Here is an 11,184-nt window from a genome sequence, read left to right as displayed (position 1 = left end):
TGGGAGATGCTGATTGGTTAATTGAATACTAATGCCAGCCACCATCTTCTGGAAATAATTAGCAATTTTAAAACCTCTTGATCCCGTTTGCTAAATTTCATATTCATAAATCTCAATTTTCAAAAATCACCCCCTCTTTAAAGCTGATTTTTTTTTAGTTTAAGGAAGTCTCTTCTACAGGAGTAACAGGAAAAGTACTACGACCCTATATAATTTAATGCATAGTTTCTACTGACTAGCAAATAGCCACAGCATCATATGACTTAGTAAAGCCAAAAAAATTGCCATATATGGCTTTTTCCAATCGCCTAAAATACCACCTCATGTGAGCATAAAACTTTATTGCAATATTTGAGTTTTCGAAATTAACGTTTCCATTGGGCGTATTTTATATTCGTGATTAGAATTAACACATTTAGAGGGTTAATGGAAACCTGCCTGGTGACAAAAAAAACCTTTTAGGGAACATAATTGAGGGAGCACATATGCCGTAAATGGTTACACTGCAGCTTGTTTTGCAGCTGTGAGTTGCAATGCTTCACTTAACATTTAAAAAAAAAAAAAAAGTTAATTTGTCAAGAAAAAAAAAGGGGGGAAACAGTGTTCAGGGTGAAAAATACCCAAGTTACCTTTGAAGATGTCTTGTAATTGAACTAAAAGGGCAGATTGTGTAGTTAGTAATTAGTGTCCTTGTGAGTTGTGTTGCCATAGCTGCCAAAACCAACCAGTATCAATACTTCACATCTTGGTGGGATCTTGATGCAAACAAACCCACTAAGTTCCAGGTATGAAGAGTACAATATAGGACTATAAACCATAAAGACTACAACATAAAAGGTTAGAGATTAAAATTGTTTATTCACGATTCTGAGGTCAAACGTTTCATTTACTCAGTTCATTAATAAAGTATTTACAATAGTTAAAAAGTTAAATACACTCATAGCTCCACCTGTAGTGAATCCAGAGACCACAACTCAAACTACAACAGACTGCTGCTCTGCAGCTGAGCAGCTGAGCAGCTGGCAGCTGCTCAACCTGCTCACACCGGCTCTCAGGTCAAACTAAAGCAATTTAAAAAATATATAATAAATGCCCCGGGGAGAGGACAGAGTTAAAATAAAACAAACCAAACATTTATTGAGCTTTGGTGATCAGTGCTGAATGTGGAGCTGCGTTCAGAGCGCCCTGTTGTCCCAGATGTCCTGCGCCTTGCTGCTCTCCAGCTGCTGCAGGTGGAGGGCGAGCGGCAGCAGCAGGTCGCTCAGGTGCTGGCTGGAGAACGTGAAGGCGTTGTGGGCTGTGGCCTCTGCGGGCGGGGTGGCCAGAGGGGAGGCTGAAGGAGGAGAGGAGGAGGTTGAGGAGGTGGGTGAGGTGGAGGTGAAAGGGGAGGTGGGAGAGGGTAAACCTGAGCTGCCAGAGAATGGCGGAGGATAGGAGGACCCGCCCTGGGTCTGCTCCGAAGTCTTGACCTTGCTGGGGAGGCCATGCTGGAAGCGGCAGCGCGTTCCGTACAGGCAGAAGCCAAAGGAGCTGAAGGTGCGGCACAGAGCTCCGCGTGGCTTCCACTCCTTGGTCGAAGGTTGGCGCTGCGGGCTGGGAACAGGTGGCGTCTTCTCACAGATATCAGGCGACTCAGGACCGCTGCCTACGTCTCCACCGTCCACGTGCAGGAAGTTACAGCGGGTGCCAAAGGGACAAACGCCAAAGGAGCGGAAGGTGCGACAGGGGACGTTCCTGCGCCGGCGCAGGGCGGGGCGCTGCTCTGTGGGGTTGTGGACAAACAGGCAGCGGCTGCCGTAGTAACAGTAGCCGGTGGTGTGGAAGCTGCGGCACAGCTCCGTCTTGTACTTGGGGTGGCGGAAGGGAACGTGGAGCTCGTGGAGGCCGTGGGCGAACTGGCAGCGCTCGGCGTAGTTGCAGAAGCCAGTGGCCGAGTAGCTGGTGCAGAGCTCCGTCTTATAGCGGGTGGAGCAGACCCAGGGGATGAGGGGAGGGGAGGAGGACTCCACCAGGGGGAGCAGGGCTTTAGCCAGGGAGAGCCCCTCACCTCCTCCTCCTCCTCCGTCTCCATCCGCCTCCTCACTGGACAGCAGCTGGTCCACCAGCTCCTCGTCTTGGTAGGACGGGAGGAACAAGTCGTCACTGCTGGTCTAAAAACAGAGTAGAGTTTAGCTACGCTGATCAAGTCCTGCCTCCTCTGCCTGCTGGAGCCTGTTTCACTAGCTTTATTTAACCCTTTGAAACCTGAGCAAACTGACTTGTTTTATTTCAAAAACACGGAAAGAAGAAATCAGTAAGAATTCGTAAAAAGTAAAAAGAAAGTTTTTTTTTTAAAAATATTAGAAAGTTACCTTAAAAATATATACTTTTTCTGTAACATAAAATTGTAAATATACAATACCATTACAAAAAGGATTAGAATTGTAGTCTACAGAACAGTTTATTTTTTTTGACAATATCTCATGATCCTCCTGGCTTATTTTCAGGTTATTCCCTTAAGATACACTAAAATAGGCACAAAAAAAGGTTTAAAAAAAAAAAAAGGAAAAAAATACCACAACAAAGGGCTTAAAATTTTAAATACACAATTATAACAATTAGAAATGTAGTTTTCTGGACAATGTTCTCCCTGTTTTAATGATATCTAGTAATCAGCCCTGAAATAACAGAAAAAAATAAATACATTTTGTATTATTTGATAGAATTCCCTATCACTGGAACCTTGTCAAATTGGATTTTTTTTAAATACAAAATAGTTTGCCTTTTGCCACATTGTCTTGTGGGAATTATTGATTTGCATTTAACCCTTTGAAACCTGAAACAGGCTTGATTTCTATCATGGGAAGAAAGTGATGAGCAGCTTACCAAGAAATGTCCAAAAAAGTGGCAAAAAAAAAATTCTAAAGACATAAAAAGAAAAGAAAAACTAAATAAATATTTTACCCCAGTTTTCTAAAAAATATTTAATTACAACCCCCTGCTAATTTAAGTCATTTCCTTGTCATCTTTTAATCTCAAATTTTTGCCAAGTTGCTTACTATGTTTTTTTCCCCTCGTGTTGTCAAATTAAATTAAATTTTATCCAGCTTCAGAGGTTTAAATGCTCGCAAAAAGTGTCTGAAAGAAGCTCAAGTGACCTGATGATGAACCAGGTGTTTGAGGGTTAAAGGTCACAGTTTTGTAGCTAAACAGGACTGCAGCAGGAAGCTGTTACCTGACTGACTTTGTATGATGTGTTTGACTCACCTTAAACATGGCTGCTCACAGTCTGACAGGCCCGGGAGGATTTTGGAAACCGGACCGCGGTAGAAAACAGCCTGTGAGGCGGTGTGAAGAGCTCCGGTGTGCCGGTCGGTTAGCAGGATGGTACGGACCCGAACTCAGTTGCCCCTTTACCGAGTCCCACACAAAGAGCGACTGCGCTCCTGTTGTCTTTTAAACCGCCTCCCGCCTTCCGCTTTAAATGAGCTTCAGGTGCGCTCGAGCTCGACGTCACAAGCGTGTCTCGAGCGACCAATCGCGTCCACGTGCGGGGAACGTGCTCGATGGCTGACCAATCCGGTTAGCAGCTGTGATAATGTCAGCGGCATTAACCCTTCGCACCCGTTTTAATATAACACACTCACTCCACTCTGCGCACAAAATGCACTTTTCAAAACATAACACGTGAATTTTATTTTCTACTGTCATTGAGTTCATTTTTTTAACCAACACCAGTCCTAATTATGAATATCAAATATTTAATAATTTTCAGAATGTTAACCCTGTAAATGTCAGTTTTTTGTCATTATGCCACTATTTTTTTAGATGAAAAAATAAAAAATAAAAAATGAATTATTCTATTATTCTATTCTATAAACTACATGTAAAGTAGGTTTTTTATGATCACAGCTAAGGATATTTCAATGATTAGCATCAATCTTGATATTTATAAATTTTTATTGTGTTTCATTTTTATTTGTGTCAAATACTCACACATACCACTCTGCACACAAACATTTTTCTTTCCTAGATTTAGATTTAGTTTTTTTGGTTTTGGTCATTATGTTTGTATGTTTTTAGATTTAAAAAAAAAATAATTATTTTCAATTTACTACATGAATGTTTTTGAAACTATCACAGCCTGGAATATGTCAGTGATTATCAGCATTCATTTTTATACTTTTTTTTTCATGCAGTGTCAAATACTCACTCATACTGCTCTGCACATAAAATGCACTTTTCATAAGCAAATAATATAAAAAATACTATGCATATCAAATATTCATTAATTATCAGAATTTTTACAGTTTAAATGCCAGTTTTTTATGATATTATTTTAGTTTTAGATGGGGAAAAACACAAACAAAATAATTATCTTCAAGAAACTATATATAAAGTAGATTTTTTTTTTATTATGCCAGCCTGGTATATGTCAATAATTAGCAGCAAAATTGACTGAGACAGTGCACCTAGTGGAAATAGCATGTATTTTCTCTATATGCCAAATATGGTAAAAATGACATCATCAGGTGGAAAATGGTAAAAACGACAAATTCCAAGTCAAAAGCCCAGAATGACACCCAGAAATAATACAGTGCATGTATTTATGTTTTGATGGCTGTGGGACCAAAAATTGCAGTTTGAGTCGGTTTCAATGGAGCATTTTTTTTTTTACCTTAACAGTCTGAATGTAACAATTTAGTTTCCACAGTGTATTTTAGACTTATTGTAGGAGCTGAGCTGGAAATTCCAAGATTAAACAAAAATACTCAATCTTGCCAAAATATATGCCATATGCATGAAAACAGCCAAAATGATCAGAAAATGAAGAATGAAAAGCGTATTAAATGTGCCAAACAGTTCTTAACGGTTAATATCACTGTATTTATATCATTCAAGCTGCATCCAGTCAAAGCATTTATGGGAAAATACAGAGCTGTATGACACCACAAGTAATATCCCGACACATCATCTTATCGTTTTACACACACATACTCTTATTTAATTCATTGCCTTTCTTTATTTACTGTCCTCTGCAGTGAAATACTCAATCAGTTATCACTAGCAGATGTTTATCACAGGGCCCAATCCACACCATCAGTGAATACACTGTTAAAGGTGAAGGTTCTGTTTAAATTAACACCTCAGTCAGATGTAGTTCAAACCAACCTTCTAATTAAAAGCCGTCTGATAGGAACACAGCTGAGTACAAATAGACAAATATTTTCTTTAGCTTGCTGTATTTCAGTGTTGCTCAGGCAGGAACATGGCAAAAACCCTATGAGTTTATATCATAGACCTCCAGAGATTCATTTACAGTGTCCATAAGAAGCAGCCTACTTTTATTGTTTGGACATTTAAATGTATGGAAGCCAAACGCATTCACCTGAAGAGAGAAAAAAAATGACTTTACTCAATGAGATTATTATCTCAGAATTGAAAAAAGTTTTCATGGAATAATAACGTTCTCTGTTTTTCTGAGTTAACAAGATTATATCAAAGTCAGAAAAGTTTTATAAAAAAAAAATGCAATGTTTTTCTGAATTAATAAGATTACATTATTATTATTATAAAAATGTTTTATGAAAAAAACGACCTGTTTTTCAGAATTTATACCATTATGTCAATATTATCAGAAAAGCTTTATGAGAAGAAATGCTGTTTTTCTGAATTTGTGAGATTATTATCTAAGAATTCAGAGACAAATTTTCAAGGAAAAAAAACTGTTTTATCGATTTAAACTTTTAGCTCACTAATTCAGAAAAACAGCAGATTTTTTTCCCTCAACTGAATGCATTATGCTTCCATATTCATCACTGTGGATGTTGAAAAAGATTCAATGTGAGGGCTGAAATACATCTCTAGATATTGAAAAAGTAACTAAGCACTAAGTAATCGGTGGTAAGTGGCCACCTTAAACTGTGTTTTATTAAGATGTGATCTCTAACCTGGTCACTTGAGGACTTGGATTAGCTTTCTGTTTGTCTTGCTGAAAAGCTTCAAGAACTGCCGCGCTGACGACTCCATCAGACTGCCGCAGGTTCTCCTGCAGGGCGTCCTCCTGCCCAGCTGTTACATGAATTTTTCAGACAGCTCTCCACAGCTGGAGAAGCACTGAGGCGACAATGTGTGAGAAGATCACAGTGTGACGGAGCAACTGGGTTCCCTGAGATGGAGACACTGACAGACAGGTTTTAAGGCTATCACCTGATCTACTGAGATTCAAGGATGGGGAAGAAATCGTGAAAAAGCTGAAGTGGTGTAAATGCTGTTTTTTACTGCAGGAGACTGTGATGTTGAAGCAAAATGTGGAGCTGCAGAGTTGTGGGGACATTATGGTGCTTAAACTATGTTTTGCTCTTAACTGATAGAAAAAGGAAGATGTGAAAAGGACATTCCTGTATGTCTTTTTGGTTTTGTTGACTGCACTTTAAATTTTTTACCTCAAACACTCAAAATAGACAATTTGTCAGTTTTTGATGCATAAGTGTAAATAATAAATGTTAAGAACTAAATTATTTGTAATACAGTTGACGCAATTGCAGAAAACTATATTTAGAGTTATTTCAATTTATTATTAACTGTTTCATCCATATATTTATTTTTTAACTATTAAAATAGGGTAAAACATCCAAAAAACGGTATTTATTATTATTATTTAGAGGAAAATGTCCAGAAAACTATATTTACAGTTATTATAAATTATTTAAATTCATATATTTATTTTTTTCTAATAAAAAACATGGGGCAATATCCTATATTTATCATTATTATTTGGGAGAAAATGTCCAGAAAACTATATTTATAGCTATTAGAATTAACTATTTTAATCCATATATTTATTTTTTAATAATAAAAAGCGAAATGTCCAGAAAACAATGTGTAATTATCGTCCAGAAAACTGTATTTAAACTTGTTTTAATTAATGTTTTAACATTTTATCTCTTTATCTATATATATAAATCTACATTTTATCTCTTACTTTTTAATTAAAAAAGTGGTTATTGTCCAGATAACTATTATCTATAATTATTGTAATTAATTATTGACTATCAATATGTTTTTCTACAATAAAAAATGGGGAAAATGTTTGGGCAAACTATATTTATAATTATTTATGGGAAAATGTCCAGAAAAAAATATTTATTATTTTATTTTATTTACTATTGTATCCATTTAAAAAAAAACTTTTTTCTTTTTTTTTCTTCTTCCCTGTTTTTAAAGAAATTCAGCCAATTTTGTTCAGGTTTCAAAGGGTTTATATGGTACCAAAGATTAAAGTTTTGTATCAAGCCCTGCTGAGTGCACAAGCTCAGTTTGGTAGTGATCTAGGAAACAGCTGGAGAAACACAGCGGAGAAAGAGCCCATGACTGACCACGAAGAAAAAAAAATTCTTTATTTCTTTTCTTATCAAGATACATTAAAGGATACAGAGACATTGGAATAAAAAACACTTGAGAAAAAGTTTCAGTTGTAGCATGTTTGTCTCTCCATCATACAAAAATCAGCACCCTGTCCCTTTTGAATGTCACCCTTGGTTCAAATGACCACCCACCCACCCTATGAAGGAGAGCAATGTTTCACATGTACAGTAGCCTATTCGAGCCATCTCCACAATAATGGAGCAGAATTACACACTTTAGATGTAAAAAAGTTTAAAATATGCCAGTTTTCCACTTGTCTTTACACGGATTAGTATTTGCTACAAACTTAACACTTCAAATTTATTTTCTTCTTTTTTGAGAAATATTACAAAGCCCACATTGGGACCAAACTTGCTTATAAAACCAGTGGAAGCCCTCACTGCTGTGGGGATTCACAGGAATTATAATCATCCAATTAACAACTTGCTTTTAGTACTCACCCTTTATAACGGTACAAACGGGGGGAACCAAAAGAAATGAAAGGAAATGAAAGCACGTTGAGACAGCTGAAGATTGCTTTCACATTGTCATCATACCCAATCACAATCAAAAACATTCTGTTCAGACACTTACAGAAGTGGATTAAGGCCGTATTAAAAAGTCTGAATGAAGCAATGTTTGAGGAGAACTCTTTTTGCTACTTCAAACATCTTTTTCAGAACTTAAATTTTTGGCCTAAATTGTCTTCCGTACATTTACATATTGCTGCTTTTTTTTTTTTTTTTTAAACAGACTTTTAGCAACTGACCAGTAACACAATTGCATCAGTTTCCTTCAAACCAACCAAACAGTACATTGTCATGAATGTGGCTTTAATCTAACATCATTACCCCGGGGTTAAAAGTGCCCACTCACTCAAAATGGACATCAACCTTTTTTTAAAATTTTTATTTATTTATTTTTTTCACATTATGGCTTCTTTTTGGACTCTTGCAAACGTAGTACCTCAAAGCCAAATGTGTTCTCTCTTCATGGCCAGTCACAAAGTTATTCGTGCAAAACCATGGGAACCACAATCATTAGATTTTCCTCAAACACTACATACGATCCGTCCTACACTGTAAACCTACAGACGATCCTCTCCCCTCTGATTCCACACAGCCTGCTCAAACGCATCGGGGTGAGGTCAAGAGAGCACGAGCCTGAAAACGTCTCAGACTGACTAAACGTGGATATAAAAGCATGGCGATCATGTGACAGGAGACAAAATGAGGCTTGACTGCAACTATGGGAGATTATTGATGACAAAACTATCAAATGAGCACAAAACAATTGTGAGCGGTGAAGTCAGGATTACAATCAGAATTTGTTTTTTTTTTTTCACCTGTTTGGTGATTGTCAACAATTTAAGGTTAACTTGACCATTTTTACTTTAACAATTTTAATAGCTGATTATTTGTTTAACTTATAGTAAACTGAATATTTGGATTTTGGACTACTGGTTGGTCAAAACCATAGACAGTATAAATAATCGACGTAGCTACTATGACGTCACCCACTGGTTTGTGGACTGACATTTTGAAGTCTTGAATGCTGCATTTTGGCTGATGCCATCTTTTGGAGCCGGAAGTGACCATATTTGGACTAGAAAGAGGTCCCACCCTTAAATATGCATAACTTTGGACATTAATAAAAATGTAAAATGGTGAGTAATAGAAACTCACCAAGTTGAGTATTTTCACATGGGGGTCTGTGGGGATTGACTCACTCCTGGAGCCTGCCTCAAGTGGACATATGTTTCATTTTTCAGCCCTAGAGTTTGCCGCTTGGTTTTTCCACCTGTTTGTTGATAATCAACAATTTAATGATAATGTAATCATTTTTATTTCAACAAAATTTGATCACTGGTTTTTGGTTTAAGTCATAGAAGGCTCAGTATTTTGACTTTGGAGTATTGGGCAGTCAAAGTAACCTTGGGTTTTGGAAAATTGCGATTGGCTTTTCTATTTGTTTTTTCTAATTATTATTTAGGAAGATAATCAGCACAATAGATTATGACAATAATAGTTAGTTTAGCTGTGAAACTGACATTAATCAGGAGGCTTTGGTTGGCGTTCATGATTTTGTATGAGTGATATAACCTGATTAAAGCACTGATTACCGGCCCCTCCAAGATGTCGCGATTGCAAATAAGGCCAATTCAGCCAATCTCTGTGAATTCTGCACAACTTGGCAATGTTGTCCAGTCATCGCAACTTTATAGCAAATTTAACTATTCAAAACACGTAAAATCTAATTTAATTGTTGAGCTGCTTGCAGCGTATTGATTCGCCCCTCTGTGTGTTTTTGAGTCTACTGCTGCAGGACTGGAGCTCTGTGCCTGGGGCATAGTTACACACAATGACAGGGCTAACTATAAGCATCACATGGCTAACATTACCTGAGGTTTAATGACAGAGCTGCGGCATTTCAGTGTCGGTGTGCAATTAACGGCGCAGTGTTGGATTTTAAACGCTGCTGCGAGGCTTCTGCTCAAGCAACAACATATGACAAGTCCGCATGAGATCTAAATGTGTTATGTCAGCTCGTGTTAACCATGTAAGGAGAGAAAACACCTTCAAACACTGCAACTTGCACTGCAATTTTTTTTTTGTGAAACACTGCCCAAAATCCCCCCAAACAGCCTGTGAAATCCTGAAGGGACTGGATTACACTCCACATTCTATCACCACTATGTCTAAACCTCGACTTTTACACCACTCAAGTTGTTCTGTGCTCACTGAATATTGCTGACACTGAGGGAGTGAGGTGCAGGAGAGGATTTGACCTGTCAACATTTATTATTAACCTCGGTGACAGGTTGTGTTTGGCTCCTTGCTGATGATGGGAAAGTCGACAAGTTACACACTCAGAAAAGAAAAATATCGGTAAATGGATCAAACACTCTGCTCTGCTCTGTCAACATGTCTCTTCAACTTCACCTATGAACATGAGCTACACTTAATGGATCAGTGGAGCATATGAGTGAAATCAAATCAAATTTGACCTTCGGCCAGCTGCAGCTGTCCCACTCAGCCTCCACCTCCCCACCCCCCATCCTCCTCACACACTTTAACGGTGCATATATTTACACAAAGATAGAGCCGTGGAGGAAAAACAAAGTGTGCTTCGTCACCATAGTTTCAGGATGAGAAATATCTTGGTTTAAATTACACATTTAAAAACAGGCGGCATTGAAACGGGGAGCAAAAGAATCCAGGATCGGAAGAAAAGACTACAAAGCCCAAGGTGTTGTGTCAGTGTCGGTGTGTTTATGTGTGTGTGTTTAATATGATGGAAATGTACAGTCGTTTAAGTGCTTGTGTGCTTGTGTGTGTGTGTGTGTGTGTGTGTGTGTGTGTGTGTTGGACATGTCAACTTTTGGGAAGTAACAGAGGACTAAAGAAAAATGACACTGGCAAGAGGGAAAAGAAAAGACTACAGGTATGGCGCACTGTGCTGCCTGTTAAGTGACGGCCTGAGCACAGACCCGACCCGACTCCCACCCGACCCCCGTGTCCTGTTAAAAGACCCCCAGTCCCTCCACCTCAGTCCTCCAGGACGATGGGTTCGCTGGTGCTGGAGGGGAGCAGGGGCATGGCCAGGGAGCGGGGGGGCGGCGGCAGTTTGATCCGGACCAGGAGGTGAGGTTTCCTCGCTGCCCGACGCATCTCAGACTGGGTCAGGTGTTTCCTCAGAGCCCTGCCGGATAACAGAGCACCACAACACCATTTATAACCCCGACTCTTATCCAGGAGTTCTCTGTTTCCCTCACCTAACCCTGTTACTGTGGATGAG

General features: G+C 38.6%; 2 protein-coding genes across 3 annotated transcripts in view; both read right to left on the bottom strand.

Annotated features, from left to right (window-relative positions):
* Positions 1-838: 838 nt before the first annotated feature.
* On the bottom strand, positions 839-3,431 carry cth1 (cysteine three histidine 1). Its single transcript, XM_042512428.2, has 2 exons — positions 3,247-3,431; positions 839-2,150 (listed from the first exon to the last, which is right to left on the bottom strand). Exons 1-2 carry the CDS (start codon positions 3,253-3,255, stop codon positions 1,176-1,178), a joined length of 984 nt encoding a protein of 327 aa, XP_042368362.2. The 5' UTR covers positions 3,256-3,431; the 3' UTR covers positions 839-1,175.
* A 3,923-nt stretch (positions 3,432-7,354) lies between these two features.
* The window catches only part of mta2 (metastasis associated 1 family, member 2), a 37,910-nt gene continuing 34,080 nt past the window's right edge, over positions 7,355-11,184 (bottom strand). For both annotated transcript variants that reach the window (XM_042512031.2, XM_042512030.2), the window contains exon 18: positions 7,355-11,088. In XM_042512031.2, coding sequence (XP_042367965.1) covers positions 10,935-11,088 — 154 coding nt within the window. In that variant the 3' untranslated portion in view covers positions 7,355-10,934. The remainder of the gene's footprint in view (positions 11,089-11,184) is intronic.

This window comes from Plectropomus leopardus, chromosome 23 (genome assembly GCF_026936395.1).
Source record: "Plectropomus leopardus strain MGB_pleo_1.0 chromosome 23, ASM2693639v1, whole genome shotgun sequence".
NCBI lineage: Eukaryota > Metazoa > Chordata > Actinopteri > Perciformes > Serranidae > Plectropomus > Plectropomus leopardus.
This window is presented reverse-complemented; position numbering and strand designations above follow the sequence as displayed.